Raw genomic sequence first — 16523 nt, forward strand, 5'->3', positions numbered from 1 at the left:
TTAGTCAGGAACAATTTCACCGTGGTCATACTTACACGCTGGTTTTGGAGGCGGTTTCCTCTCCTCTTCAATTTGTTTTAATTGCTCTTCCTTTGTCTTTAGTTACAAAAAGAAAAAAACACATAATTATGTTGATGAGCTTATTTCAGTGGAATTACAGACACTATGGAAAAAATGAGAGTGAAACTTCAGTGCGTGTATATTTCTTCGTTGGATACGGCTACTCTGCGAAATAGATCGGGTATGTTTAAACTCGTACGGGTTTTGAAAGACCCTATGCCTCAATCAATGCCTTCCCGCCAGGATTCGAGGTTTGCTGGAGATTCGCTACAAGCTTGCTACAAGGTTCATGTTCAAGCAGTTGCTTCCATCATGCAAGTGACAAAATATACGTGCATAAATGGTGAATCTGAATTGCTAGCGATGATTAGTCAAAGCCTTTCTATAAGTGTGAGTTTACAGCTGTTAAAGTTCAATGAATATGGAAAAGAGAAGCGCAGAACACAAATCAGTTGAAATTCCACAAATCAAAGGTTCTTGATGATGGCAACAGATGCATTATCGCAAACGTCTCGCATGATCATAATCTATACATATACACAAAAATGTAATGAAATAAAAATAGCGAAATCGATTGTCCTATAAGAATCGTTTTGCATGCCTTTAGCTTCACCAAAAGTCAGTGTGAATATGATTGTGTTTAGTATGCTTGAATACTTTTTACTCTGTTTGGAGGCTAAGTTTCCGAGAGTACAGCTGTATTGCCGTAGGCGACACAGCAGCAACAACCCCTGTATGATTCGTTACCTTCTAGCCGGAGTATCCATTATTAATTTTAACATATGATCTTTGGGTTGAATGTGAGTGTGACTTACCATCGACAGCCTTTTTAGTTTCGTCTTAATTTCTTTTTCGACGTCCTTTCTTGTAATAATTGCCTTCCCAACCAGTCTTACCTGGAAAACGACAAGGTCAATGTTGAACGTTATACTGAGCAAATCACGAGTTCATACGTGTGAGTCACATCATAATAGCATACAGATTACGTCATGGAATAGTATTTCTCTTAATGAATAAAATTAAAAATCAGGTGATAGCCTTTTCCCGCCAAGACGATTTTGTCCGAAGCACACTTGCACAAGTGGTTTTAAACGGAGAGTGGCTGTAGTTCTTGCTGCTTTAACTTTTTTTGCCAGGAAACATGTATGTTATTTCGTCTTCTCTCTAACGTGACAGCTCGGGTACATTTGCTAACGGCATGTCGAAACTCTTAATGTGAGACTTTTGAACACAACGCATTGCAGTCTGGGTCGTTTCCAAAATTTGCGACGCTTTACCATATTATGTTTTTCTACCATTAGCCAATCAGCGGCCAACGCGCCATCAGTAAAAATTGTATTTCTTGGCAACCTCAACATACGTCCGTGGTTACGTAAGCCATAGTGTGTCGAACTCTTTCTTGCTATAAACTCCTTCGCTGCACCATTCACTTAAGTTTTTCGTGTATTATCGTATAGCCTTGTTAAAATATCGTCAGCTGTGAAAGATGGGTTTTGCAAAACACTTGGCATTGCACATTTCATGGGAATACGGGTCATTTGTGAAATAGCGATTAATCGCGCGGTATTCTATCGTAATCTCGAACAGTTGTGTGGCCACTCTGTCAACAAACATTTTCAAAATCGCGTACCATTTTTAGTCTGCGTCGGGCAACCACAAGTTATGTATCATTTTAAAGCTCTAACATCGCTTTTACTTCTGGCAAAATGTCATACGCGCACCTACATAAATGACCTTGAAACAGTATTTCTAGTAGAAATGGAAACATCTACAAAATGATTCTCGGCACTTGAGAGAAATCGATAAACTGGCGGCAGAAATGAATCGTAAATATCTCGACTATTTTTTCACTTATAACAGACTCGTTGGCGGCCATGATCTTCTGCAGTGCACATGGATCATGTTGAAAGTTGAAATTTGTCGAACTTTATTAGACAGAGGCTTAATGAGCGGCCGTAAACTGCCGATCACTCTTGGCGGGTGATTTGTGACCCTGGCGTGACCTCTACTTTATTAACGACGTTATCGGGTCGATGATTGACTTATAGTCGGACTACATTATCATAATGAGTCGCCAATTTTGGAAATGACCCGGACTGCATTGTGCACATTGTCCAGTCTTATTATCGACAAATGAATTCAAGTCCGGACTAAAATTCTGTTGTCAACTATGACCTTCAACATTTCACACGTACAGCTATGTTAACAAGTTGAACATCATACAAGAAACTGTATTTTATAAACAGAACAAAAAAAAAACCCGGGAAATTCATCAAAAGTTACAGCTAACGAAGGTTTAAACTCGACATTGATGAGTTTGAAAGAATGTACTGGAAAAGTTAGAATATTCTTACCTCAGAGCTACCTAGACCGTGGAGCAAGAATATAAATAAACCCTGAAAGTCAAAGTAAACGGATGGGGATTAATAAATAATATTTCAATTTTAATAAATAAATAAATAGGCAAGAAAGCGAAAAATTATTGAGTAGGAAAACATAATATGAAGCTCATTATAAGCACAGTAATAACAAACTGAATGTCCCATGCAATACGCTAGCTACAGCTTAAAGACCATACGGCGCCATTGATATTCATATTCATGTTAATCAACATTCACTGATCTCACCATTTCAATAGAAATCACATGACAAACGCCATCACCATGCAGTACATCATTGCATTTACCAAAAACCAAACCCTCTCGGGTCCTCTTTAGAATATCATCACGTCAAAATAGATAGCGATCCCATAGGAACAATCCTCAACATTCATAGAATCACAAACTTGTAAGACATAAAAAAATAACATTTACTTGCAGACTTAAATCTTTCTCTGTGTTAAATATACTAACCTGTAACGAGTTCAATATCACGAAAAAGTAACGGAGAACAAGATGGACTTCACCGACGTAGAGGGCGCCGAATATCCAAGTTATCCCAAGTAATGGCAGAAGAACGGCATTTGCACGTAAACTTGACCTGTGTTGTAAAGTGTAGAGATTATTTTAACATTTTCAGTCGTCAGGTATTCAGTTGACAGTCCTTCGTTTTGGTGTATTCATATAAGAGGTGATAGGGTATTTATTGCGTGTGAGTATTATAATGTACCGAGAATTGATTTTTAGCACTCGACCCGATTGTTGCGTGCCTAGCAAATTAAAGCGAAACCAAGATTGTCAAAATGCAGCTGTCATATCCACTACATATGAAGTGCAACTAGCTTGAACAAAACAATTATGTGATGTCTTAAGCGCCCATAGAGAGCGCTGTGACCAAATGGGACCTATGTAAGAATAACCTGACGGTACAAAGGAGTAGGCGCTGGTAGATCTTCTCAGGTGGGACACCTAAATCCGTTAATACGTTTTGAATAATATTATCACTTACTTTCTAGAATCTAACTTGTCAATCTTTTGTGTTGGATCATCCTCGTTTGTGTTCCTCATCACGGTGACAAGAATCCAACAATTAGCCTGTGATATTGAAACGATAACAACATGTAAACTTGTGTAATGTATTCAACTGATGAGGAGATTATAAACGCTACTAACGGTTTAAGAAACTAAAAAACAAAACAAAACAAAACAAACAAACAAACAAAAATCCGCGATGCTAAGACAAAAATCGACAGAATCTCAGCCGACACACACCACAACGTATTCAAAGTCATAGTAGACATAAACATAGTGTTGTCTAGATTCTTGAATAGATTTTACAAATCAGTCGTATATTTAAAACTATCATATGAACTATCATTACACTTACAATTATAATGAGAAAACAAGGTCCAACGAATCCCCACATTGCGCCCTCTTTGATCGAAAACAGACACCTGTTACGGATAAAATACCCAGTCTATGTTATCAGTAAACCTTTTCTAGACAAAACTTTGCACAGCTGCAAGATTACAATTGATCTTTGTCATTGCGCCAGTGGAAAAAATCCATACTTAGGCCGATAATCAGAACTCATTTTAATAAGATTTTCATTCAGTGTACACAATATTAGCATTGGATCGATGTGTGCGCCTGCGCATTTCAGCTAGAGTGGATGCCTGCTTTGTCGCCAACAATTCGATCGAGAATACCAATGTTGACTGATTTTTTTTCTTCAAAAATGAAAAGAAGTGATTTCATACAATGATTATGGAACTTTGTGATATTCTCTTGAGCATCGCATCAAAATTAGCAAATGTATAAGTTTACCTCAGTTTCACAATCAATTAAACCATCGGTGTAAAAACTGATTACAGGCACAGCGGTTAAAGGAAATAGAGATATACGTACGAATTACTTGCACCATAACCGTCAATGGTTACTCCTAGAGATATCCCGACGATCATTGCAGGTAGACCTAATAGAAGAAATTTTGTCGTTGACGTCATGATTTTCAAGTTACCGATAGACTACACTGACAAACTTGTGACATTTTTGACAAACACTTAAAAGCTTTGGACATATATATTGAAATCTCCACCTGGCAACTTCTCTGGCAGCCTCAACTTTTTATGTACTATCGTCTCCTTTTTAGACAATGCACACAATGCTATCGACCCTCATTGTCTATTTGTTTCCGTTCTTTTGTATGAAACGCTGATTTTCAACGTTAAAGATCTGACCAACTCCGTTCTTTGAAGTTGTCGTTCGTGATTATATTTTTTTCATCGTCACCAAGGTCTTAAACCCTCTTTAATTAATTACTGCTACTGTCAACGAGTCGGTTTGTTTGTTTGTCTGTCAGTCTGCCTTTCTGTTTTTCAAGTTCGTCCAGTACATTAGTTTCCTTATGTATGTGCCACTCAATGTGAACAATTTCTGCAGATTTACCCCAACCAATGAGGAGGTAGTATCGTAGCCTCTCGCGGAACCACAGCGCCAGCGTGACTTTGATCTCCACCAATAAGTGAATACCATCTACCAACATCCACGAAAACGAGGCAGTATAGAAGAAGTGTAGAAACACCGCCATCGTTTTACAAGCATTCTGAAACAGTTCATACAAATCATAACAACACATGAGAATGTTCACAAACTTCAAAGTGTTAGGCGTTTAAACAGTCTATATTTTTGTCACACACAAATCACAGATTTTATATAACTGATGGTAAAGGAGACATGTCGGCAGTACAAATATACTTCAAACCTTATGGTAAGAGTGTTTTATTATTGATTACACTCTCTTATGCAATTGAAAAATTTATATATGAAAGCTTGAATGATCGATTATCTGTGCCAATGGCATGATATCATATTTGTTAAATTAATCACATATCCAATCAGAATTTTCTGAATATTAGGATACTTTGATTGACACTCACGTTCGTGTAAAAGCGAACTTAGCCTCGACTTTGGTACAGTATATGTTACTTTTTTGAGTTAGTCTGAGGTTGGTCCTCACCTTGTTATTGACGCTTAATAGTACAACGATGACACACAACTTGGCCAGTAGCATGGCCACTATCAGGTTGATGTGTATCATGTGATGCACTCGTCTGAGCGGTCTGATGAAATAGAAAATGCGATTGATGTTAGACTGACAAAGTTTAGCAGAAATTTCATCATCCAAAATCTCACGATCCTCAATAACAGTTTCTCTCCTGGCCCAAAGACGTTGCATGAAGCTTGTTCTGCTTGACAGTGGCAGTTGAATGAGTGTAAGTGCGCTACACCGCAGATCATCGACTAAATATCAAAACAAGATACTGGATAGCGCGCGTTCTTATGTACGGTTAGTCTTTCTCTCTCTCTCTCTCTCTCTCTCTCCTCTCTCTCTTCTCTCTCTCTCTCTCTCTCTCTCTCTCTCTCTCTCTCTCTCTCTCTCAAATTTTGACAGCTTTGTCACTGTTTTCTGTCTTACCTGAAGCCAACATAAATAGCCAGCAGGAGTATCAAGGTCAACATGGAGAGAACGATTCCGACCCATGTTATGATTCGTAGTATCTTGTCGTGGCGACTTTCAATCTGGAACAATGTGAAGGAGAAGGTGGAGGTATTTATTTGTTTATACGAAGGCTTTAGCATTGTATAGATGATCACCGAGATTTTCGGTGTGCCTGTGTGCACATTTACTCACCATACATTTTAGTAATGCTTACTGTAACCAAATTACATGTATGCGTTCCTTTATAATGATTACATTAAACAGTCAATTGGTATCAAATTACACCTGTACCAATTTGTATCCGTATTTTCGTACAATTCAGTGCGTTCGTGGTGAATTCTTGATTGAGAGTACAAATGAACTTTTTTCTCAAACAGTACCTCCTGTAAAACGATTAAACATCATGGAATGTAATAACGTCTAGACCGGATTCGAACTCAAAAGCTACGGTACCTCATCACCTATAGGTAAGAAGTAAGCGACTCAAAATCGCTCGGCTACACCCACATAAAGAGCGTTCTTAAAACACTTCTTACCACTAAAGCTTTAGGTTGTTTGACGGTCGTGAAGTGGGTCAGATGGTAGCAGTGGCATATAGTCTCCGTTTTGTAACTTCTATGAACGTCGCATCCACTCGTGTTCCAACCACCACTTATGGTGTTTCTACCAGGGTAAACAGACGAAAGGTAATTTTTTAACATTGGCCCTTAAAAACGCCGCGGAATATGCGTCGTTACATGTCCAATATCACTCAGATTTCAAACACAAATAAGGCAAAAATCAATACGATAAACAAGTACTTTAATAGCTGTATACATTTTCACTTCTGCGGTGTGACCGAGCTGTCTCGTACACAATAGTCTACTCGTGTGATTATCTGATTCAGTTTCATTTGATACTTACGGCATATTGAAGTCCCAGAATGCACAGAGAGACTCTTCACCCGACAGTTTCTCCTGCAACAAACAAACAAACAAACAACGAACAAACAAACAAACAAACGAACAAACAAACAGTGAACAAATTAACTTGTCATAATACCAGCCCTATAGTGGATAGAGAGACTGTGTCTATATATACAATTTATAGGTTTATTGCTGCGGCCCTACGGCTTCCTCGGCCATTTTGTCCCACTGTCCTGACAGAAGCAACCAAGGGAGTGCAGTGGACGGGCTGCGGATAGCAGCATTTAAAAGTTCAGACGCCCTCTTTTGTCAGAAAAACGAAAACTGAGCGAGATACTCTCACCTTGAGCCATCATGGCGTTGTTTCAGACAAATGCAAATGTTATAATGTATAATGATCTGTTCGCGGTTTCATGATCTCGAAGCTAGAACACAAGTTTGTCAGGATCCGTATTTATTTTACCTCGCTATGTTGAAGGACGATTTCGATCGGATTGTACAGGTCCTCTCTCAGTTCAGGGTCCAGTAGAAGAGACAACACACGACTGTTGACCTTTAAACTATCTGGCTGCAAATTCCTAGTAACGTAATGAAGGACAAAAAATAAAGTCAGAAAAAGATGTGGAATAATGCATTAGTTGAAACTCGTGATATTTTTTTCTGCAGTAATCCTGTTCAATCTACTTTTTAAATAATGTCGATAAATCCAGTGCAGTTCGTCAAAAGAGCCCACATGTCTGTATTTCCCCCTTTATTGTTGACAACTGAATGTCGGTGACATATTGGACACTCTGGATTTAGTCCAGTCAATTTAGGGTTTAACCTAGGACTTATTGCAACAGAAATTATTTCTTCACCATGACCTTTGGAAAGGTCTCACTAATGACATATTAAAAGTATAGGAAAATATAAGGGGTGCAAATTGGTTAAATTTGCATATATTCAAATTAGCTATGTATCGCCTTTAAAATGACTGCTAGTGCTATACTCACATTTTGGACATGTAAACTGAATTCAAGTGACTTTTTTCATTGCAACACAATTTAGTAAGGTTCAACAAGTTATTTTCTAAATGTCTTGAACAATAAAGATTATGCAAATTAAGTAATTTGCATATATTCGCAGTTTTTCCACTATTTCAGACAAAATGAATGTTTAAGCTCATATTTAAACAATTTTTTTTCTCAATGAAATTGTTAAGGTTTTGCAAGAATTACCTAAAACAAATGAGGTTGACCTAATTTGCATGCTAATTATTTTAATACAAAAGGCCTAATTTGCATAATTGGCACAAACGGTCTTCTGAATACAATAAGACTACAATAGCTTCCATTGACATTTTCTGGTTATTCAGAAATGCAATGAATAAAGAGAAGAGTTTCAGAGCATTACTATTTGAATAAAGGGAATCAGAATTCTTTCTTTAGATATTCTTCTTTCTTTTACGACGATAAGGTTATTCATAAAAAATCATTGGACGTGTTCAATAATTTGACATCAATTGTCATTTTCAGTCATTTTATCCTACAACATGTTCGATTGCAGTAAAATTTTTGAAGGAATATTTTATGCTTTTGGTCACTATCTTCAATGACGATGGAAATATTCAATTACTAATAAATGGTTCCCCACACTTAATAGTTGTGCGTGAATCATCTTTCTCATTATTAAACTATCATTAGTATAATACGAACATCATTTGAATCACCATGATGGTAGTGGTGATGACAATTATTATGATGGTCATTATCATATCAAAATTTCTTCCTCTTCCTCTCTGTTTACATCTTCCTCTAGGTGGTTCATTTGTTTACAGCCAGAATCCTTTCGTTGACAACAGAAAGTCTAGATTTTACTTTCTTCTGGGGTTATTCATGCTGCTGCAGTTCATGGTAGAACCCATAAGTATGGGGAAGGGCAACTCAATGAAAAGATGTGAAGCATAGGATGATATAATTGTACTGCGTATCATATCAGATCATAGATGTGCAAGTATCACTCATGGGGCTGTTATGTAATGGACTTCCCATTTGCAGATTATTAGACTTTTGTATTATCACCAATAAGATCGATCACTTAAGGCATTGAGAGTCTGGCCAATCTGAGGTGAGACTTCCATAAGGTTCAAAATACAGGATAACCAATTTTATGATTATTTGATGTCCAAATTTGATATCCTAATTGATAAACTCGTTAACGGCAGCTTCTGTGATGCAAATCCCTTCACATTTTGGTTTTCTTGTTTCACGGTCATGAAAATTTGAAAGAGCAGCTAGACCATGTAACATTACGAAAAGTATCTAGATTTGCATTTACCAGTGATTTAGATTATCATGATTCAGTCAACAGATTTTTTTCAGTTTTTCCCTAATGCTATGGCTGTGTACGGTAAGATTAAACAGGAAATCTCTCTCTTCAGTCCATTATATGACTTTATATTAATTTTCAATTGTTGTCTTCAAGAAATTCAAAATTTTGAGAAATGCAGTGTCCTTTGATTATTGTAATGTCTTTCAGCTGATAAAGGAACAGTTTCCTTATCCATATTTCATGATAATTGGCAATATAGTATAACAATGTACCTCTACATCATCATGATCATTATAATTTATTTATCATTATTATCATAAATTTCTGTATGTGGCATGAACAGGCAAGTTGCACACAGTCAAAAGTATATCTGATTTACCAGTGACCACACAACCTGGTCTTTAATTACATTTTACCAACACTTAATCTATATTAGTAATACGGGGTAAGGGTGAAAATAAAAGAAAATAGAGCTGAAACACAAATTTTCTTCAGCCTCGCTTAGTACAAAGTGTTGGTTATTTGGCCAAGCATTTTGGTATGCATTAAGAAAATCCAAATCTTCCAGTAAGTTGCCAATGTTATTGACATTATGCAAATTCTCTAGATAATTGAAATGAACTATACGAATAAATCATTGTTTATTTTTACTGGGCTTTTCATTCTGTAGGCCCTATTTGTATATAATCATTACAATGAGTTAAAATACACAGAAAATAAATAACCACGTCAATTTCTTTGTACTGAGCAAAATGTTCATTAAAGTTATAAAATTGACATCTTTCGATAGGAAGAATTTAAAGTATTAAATAACTTAAACAAGTAGTGTCTCTTAATGTAACTTCTCATTTTACTGATAACATAATTAATTAAAATAAGTTGACGTCAATTTGAAAAATTAAAGAAAATTATTTTAATGGTCATCATATAGGATTTATGCACATGAGGAATCGCTCAAAATTAGGTAAAATATATTTGGCAATGTTAGTAAAAACTTCCAATCTCTCTTTACGATATTGTAAAACATTTCAAGTTTCAATTATTACATTTAATACAGTGTAGGCATTTCCTATAAAATCTTTTAAAATTAGCCCTTTGTACAAGACTTTGAATATACCTTTCTTGGACCTTTAAGTATTTAAGGTGAAGAAATAATTCACATTCCAATTAGAACAAGGAAGTGACATGGTTGACTTATTGGACAAATGCAAATAATAATTTTTTTTATCGCTGTAAGATATATTTGAAAACATTCCCTGAACTAAAAACAAAAAATGATGTTACATAGTCATTACAATGTCAGCTTATCTCTTAAATCACTTTCGTAAATAGATTATCAGCACCAGGTTTGTATACCATCTATGACCCATTTAGCATTTGGGTAAATTAGCTGTCTTATGCACAACTTCATTAAATGCACTTTTCGCGATCCCTGGGATTACCTTTGTTTAGTCTGTAAGAGAATGATTGAGGTGTAATAGCCTTTTGTTTTCCATTGAAATTGTAATCTGGTGGGTAAATTTTCTGATGAGAAAATCTGGTGCCAACATAGGCCTTTAAACTTGCGATATGTAACTTTCATGACCCTACTAAAATTTAGTTCTAATGATCTCCGTTGTTTTTTAACATTATATATAGTCATTTATACTATAGGTCAAAACAGGGAAAAGTAAAGTGGTAGGAGGGGCACATTGCAGTTATGTAAAATGAGGAATCTTAAATAATTTTATGCATTGCCTACAAACACAAAAGTACATTAAATAATCAAATTGCTTGAATGAAATATCAATTTGCTGAATATATTTTTAAGAAATATATTAACAGCAACTATTTTGTTCCCTTTTCTAAGTTTTATATTTATTCAAATTATGCACTGTCTCCCCTCTTAATAGTCATTTTGTTTGTCATTCTCCAAATTCAATACAGAGTGGAAACAAAAACTACTTGTTGTGTAGATTAAATATAATTTTTAAGTGAAGTGCAGTGGCAGCTATACTTGATTTAGGCAAATTAAAATATTTCTCGGGCGATAAAATGTATCCAAAAATATTGCCTGGACAAAAATTAAGATAAATGCACACATAACTTGAACATGATGTCGCATTTTTCTCAATTCAATATGCATATTTCTTTTATCAGTGAATGTATTGCTCCCATTATCCGTTTATATCTATACATATTAGGTAATGTTATACCTCTTAGATTGTATTGGACTTTTAGTATGTCATTCTAGGACCTCTCTAAAATACACAAAGAAAAATTAAATTCTATTGCTGTCAGAAGTAGCTTATATAGTTACTAATTAGGGACATACAAAGAAAAGCGAAGTGTTGTGGCGGCCATATTGGATTTATGCAAATGAAGAATATTTCTATGACGACAAAATATTTTAATCAACCTTGCCTGAATCAAACACAAGGCAAATAAGCCCAAATCCGCATATATCATGTTTAGCCGAATATTTTTAGTAGCAACATTCTATCAGCAACTAGTTAATAACCATAATCTTTTTACATATATGCAAATTAGGCATTGTTTACATTTCTAGATTGTACGAGGCTTTTAGTATGTCATGGTAGGACTTCTCTGAAATACACAGTGTATAAATAATTCTATTGCTGTCAGACTTAGCTTAAAAATAGTTATTAATTGGGAAAAATACAAAGAAAAGTGAAGGTTGTGGCAGCCATATTGGATTTATGCAAATTAGGAATATTTCTATGACGACTAGATATTTCCATCAACATTACCTAAACCAAAAACAAGGCAAATAAGCCAAAAACCTGCATAACATATCATGTTTAGCCAATTATTTTTAGAAGAAACATTCAATCAGCACTACGTTTGTACCCATAATCTTTTTACATCTATGCAAATTAGGCACTGTTTACAATTCTAGATTGTACTCGGCTTTTAGTATGTTATTCTAGGACTTGTCTAAAATACAATGTGAAAAAATTATTCTATTGCTGTCAGTAGTAGCTTAAAAATAGTTATTAATTCGAGAAAAACTAAGAAAAGTGAAGTGTTGTGGCGGCCATATTGGATTTATGCAAATGAGGAATATTTCTATGACGACAAAATATTTTCAACAACATTGCCTAGACCAAAAAGGAGGCAAATAAGCCAAAAAACCTGTATCAAAATCATGTTTAGCCACATATTTTAAGTAGAAACCATCTATCAGCGACAATTTTATACCCATGAGCCCCCTTTACATTTATGCAAATTAGGCACTGTTGCACCCCTTAGATTTTATTATACTTTTAGTATGTTATTTCTAGGACCTTTCCAAAATGCATGGTGAAGAAAAAATTTCTGTTGCAATTATCCTAGGTTGACCCCTTTTTTGGCGTAGATTGACTGGACTAATTACGTTCGCAAGGCTGATAATAGTACTTCAACATATTGTACGAAAGAAAAGAAGATGTGCTTGCTATCTGGAACAAAGATAACCACACATCACTGCTGGTGACACTTCCAAGCTTTCGTTTCTGATTTACAGCTGGCGTCATTTGGATTTTGACAAATGATACCACTGAAAGGACCTCACAAGGGGAATTTGACACCGTCTATTATTGAGGAATGTACTCACTCGTCTTCAGAATACTCCGGAAGTACGTCATCAATTGTCTCGTACAAAAAGGAAACTATGGAGGCTTTGCCAGTATCTTAGGAAAGAAGAGAAATGTATTTTATGAAAAGTGAGTAGGTAGGTAGGTATGCATGCACGCATATATGGATATAAACTTTTTTGAATACGATGAAAAAACTTTTGCAGAAACTTTTCCTGTACAACATTCGTGTATAGCCACAAATAGCCACAAACATAGCCACAAACCGGAAGGACACTTATAATATACGTAAATCCTGATAATCTTACTTACTTTTGATTGTGAAGTCGAAGATATTCTTTGGCAGTGTTATGGAGTCTTGAGGGTTGTTCCAGGCAGTGTCGATGGAACTGAGTCTCCCGTCCGCGTAAACCGGGAACGTAAACTGCTCCTGCGGATCGTAGTCAGCGATGTCGAACCTTGCCAAGTTCATTACTGTAATCGCAAGAGAAACAAAAAAATTAACAAAAAGATGTCGAGAATTATGAAAGATTGTAATATATGAAGATGAAACAATTGCGAGACTAAGGGCCTTCACTTGTTTCATTTTAGTGGTCTGACTGTCCAGGATTGCCCCTCTCAGTAAACGAATTTCATCCCAAAGATAATATTGAATTGTCTTGGGGCTACTGTGAATCCAGCATTCGTTGGTCTGTTCATACCATTCTGAATAAACCGTCTTATTTCACCAGAGACACATTATTCTGGACATCCGGCAGACGTCAAACTCTTGGAAGCCGAGCTTTGGTTTTTTGTTTTCAATCATCAAGATGGTATTTGAGGAGCTTCGCTTTTCATTTCATATTTTGGAACAATCATGAAGACGTATAATTAAATCGTGCAGAGACCCAAACTTCTTGACTGTATGAAGTATACGGTTGATGTGGCTCGAACTTTTGCATTCATGTTGCGCAACTACAACTGTTCACAGCTGACTCATTTATGTACCGATTGGCTTAATCTCAAGTTCATGTACGTCAACTGGCTTCATTGATAGACATTACTGCTACTGAGAAAAGAAAATGGTTTTTGACTACAGCTGTAGTACTTTTTTGAATTTGTAAATCACTCACTTAAATTATCTGATGTCAATGTCACGTTCAAGTCAGCTTTTCGCCCGTTTTCGTCTCTCATTCTCTTGACGACGTCCATTGCGTATGCTTCAATGTCCTTCATCATCATAGTCGCCCCGGGATGGCTCTGTGAGAAAAGATACAAAGTCGATGAAATGACTGACAACTAGACTGCCGACAGCCCCTTGTTCCCTGTTTTTCCTATCATTGTATTGTCTCTCACACATACGGGGGCTTGGGGGTCGCAAGCGTATCGTCAAAGGCGCTAGTCGTGAATGCCGAAGGCATGACCTCGAGTGCCGTATAGGCTTTCGTCAGTCATCGGCCCTTGATTCAGCCGTGTCTATATAGTGTCACTGCAGTGACGACAAATGACACTTATGACTGCCGACAGTCTGACTCCGTAAAATATGAAATGTCCGTCCCCAAGTTGTTCATTTCAGCACAATTCTCTCGCCATTTGTCTTGCGTTTTTCCTCAGCAAGACACAGAATTCGGCAAATTATCTTACAAATAACAGAAATAACTGAAATAGTTACAGTTTGTGTATTCTTCTAAGGTTTTGTTGACGGGAAATGATCTCTTTCTGAAGACGTGATATTTCACCTCTCGCCCGGTTTCGCCGTATGGATTCATGTTTGTTTGAATTGTACTATAATGTAAACACTTATGATGACAACACAGTAGAATTCATCGCAAAAGTGACCGTATATGTCTATATTTTAAACGAGGAGAAGTGCAGTTCTGAAGACGGTCGCAAGAATAGGTCGTCGCAATTTCAAAGACAACTCACCTGATGAACTGACTTCCATTTTCCGGTTCGATGGCTTTCCAACAAATTACTTGATACATCCATCACAGTCTATGAACGAAACAAGAAGATGTAACTTTGCTGTCTATTTTAAGCAAGATGGGATCGAATTAATCAGCATTTCTGCATGGCGTGTTTTTATAAATAAAAACTATGAACTCGCAATAACACAGATATCAAACTTTTGTTTATACAATGACTTTTAATCCTAATTTTCACTGGAAAGTTATCAATATGCATTGTCCTTAGTATTTCTCCATGGATATCGGTGAGTATATCTTGTATATTGAGGAACCTTCGTCTGTCGACCTTTACTAAGGAGAGACAGCAGGATAACGGCGCATGTGTCCTATCACACTATCTGAAGACTCTCCATGGCAACGAGTACCTCATACAGATCTTAGGTGTTGTGTCTACTTAATACTGTTTTGAAATATGTCCTTATAAGCTTATATACTGGTTTTTATTCATTTTATAACCATACCCAAAAGTAGTAATGTAATCCCTTTCGGGTGTTCGAGAAACACGATTAATTAAATAAGAGTGCGAGATAATCAATAAATTATTAGTGATGGGACAGGAAAAAGACTGCTTGATAAATAACCATGGTCGATTTTCGAGGTGATAATTAATATATGAGTATAGAGTAGGGTTCCCGTTTGATTTGTGGTGACGGCATCATTTATAGATTCAGTTCATCGATGAAGAAAAGTTCACTTTCGTCAGTAACAGTCTGAGGGGTGGGCCGTAAAAAAGACATTGTGACATGAAGATGAGTAAAACCAGAAGTGACGAACTATAACTGAGTATCTTCAGCCGTATTTGAGGCTCGTTTTGCCTGTTTTTACACGAAGTACTCAAACAGCACATCGAGAAACATCACGTCACCTGCAAATCGTCTTCCGCCGCCGTGTCGTTTATCTTGTTCGGTAGTGTATGATGAAGCAGTTTATTCAGAATTTCCGAGGACACTTCCAGCTCGTCCAACGTCATGTAGGTCCTCGGTTGTACATAGCTGTTCAACTTGGCAATGGCTATCTCGTAGGCCGCAGCAGATAAAACGCCATCTACAATCGTCTGCACAAATTTGGAACGCAAATACGGCGATGTGTTAGCAATGTTCATCTTAATTCTATAACAATAGATGTTGGATAGGAGTTGTGGATATTGTAATATTAACGTTCAGCTCGGGCACAGGGTGAAGCAAGCAATAGGGACGCCAGCAAGCGTAAAAGCAAACTTTGTAACTAAGGGGCCGTGGATAAATAAAACACGCGCACGGTAAACGCAACTAATTGTGTTCGGTCTCAACTCCCGCGTTTACCGTGCGCATGTTTTAATTATCCACGGCCCCTTAGTACTTAAAAGTATGTAAACAGGGTAGAAAATCTAAAAACGATGTAACTATACAGTATATTTTGTGCGACACGTAGGTCATCTAAAGCAAAATGAAATTTAACTTAATGAAATACACCGGTTTGGCAGTGTTTAGTGAACACTTTCAGACAGGATAATTGGGTTGCTTGTCGAAGGTGGCCGATAGGGGTCGAAGGTGGCCGATGGGTGCACAAAGGGCTCTTCTCGGCGTAGTGAGAATGTTAGCTTACCATTTCATACAGTTCGTCGAGATCCCTCGAGCATCCCGAGGCATGCTGGTTGTCGCATTCAATAGTGCCAGTCCAAACAGACTTCGCGTCAAGTTCAGCGTGGTTGGTAGTGATAACTGAAAACGTAAGCATGCATGATCAAGAGTTTATGAGCTTATCTATCGATGTCATCGCTCCGATAGTCAGTATAATTAATAGATATATAATTTTTAATGTGGACATAGAACAAATGACATTGAAAAGCTTGAGCCTTAAACACAAAA

The 16523-nt window shown here is 36.7% G+C and overlaps 1 protein-coding gene across 1 annotated transcript in view; it reads right to left on the minus strand.

Annotated features, from left to right (window-relative positions):
- LOC139147014 (adhesion G protein-coupled receptor L3-like) overlaps nucleotides 1–16523 on the minus strand; it is a 19016-nt gene continuing 2493 nt past the window's right edge. The window contains exons 4-18 of the mRNA XM_070717865.1: nucleotides 16261–16376; nucleotides 15542–15730; nucleotides 14636–14704; nucleotides 13843–13969; nucleotides 13043–13204; nucleotides 12751–12826; nucleotides 7309–7423; nucleotides 6844–6896; nucleotides 6477–6603; nucleotides 5917–6020; nucleotides 5458–5560; nucleotides 4887–5043; nucleotides 2415–2425; nucleotides 876–956; nucleotides 1–96 (exon numbers count right to left, since the gene is read on the minus strand). Of these exons, the coding sequence (XP_070573966.1) occupies nucleotides 1–96; nucleotides 876–956; nucleotides 2415–2425; nucleotides 4887–5043; nucleotides 5458–5560; nucleotides 5917–6020; nucleotides 6477–6603; nucleotides 6844–6896; nucleotides 7309–7423; nucleotides 12751–12826; nucleotides 13043–13204; nucleotides 13843–13969; nucleotides 14636–14704; nucleotides 15542–15730; nucleotides 16261–16376 (1586 nt within the window). The remainder of the gene's footprint in view (nucleotides 97–875; nucleotides 957–2414; nucleotides 2426–4886; nucleotides 5044–5457; nucleotides 5561–5916; nucleotides 6021–6476; nucleotides 6604–6843; nucleotides 6897–7308; nucleotides 7424–12750; nucleotides 12827–13042; nucleotides 13205–13842; nucleotides 13970–14635; nucleotides 14705–15541; nucleotides 15731–16260; nucleotides 16377–16523) is intronic.

The sequence above is a fragment of the Ptychodera flava genome, chromosome 13 (genome assembly GCF_041260155.1).
Source record: "Ptychodera flava strain L36383 chromosome 13, AS_Pfla_20210202, whole genome shotgun sequence".
Classification (NCBI taxonomy): Eukaryota; Metazoa; Hemichordata; class Enteropneusta; family Ptychoderidae; genus Ptychodera; species Ptychodera flava.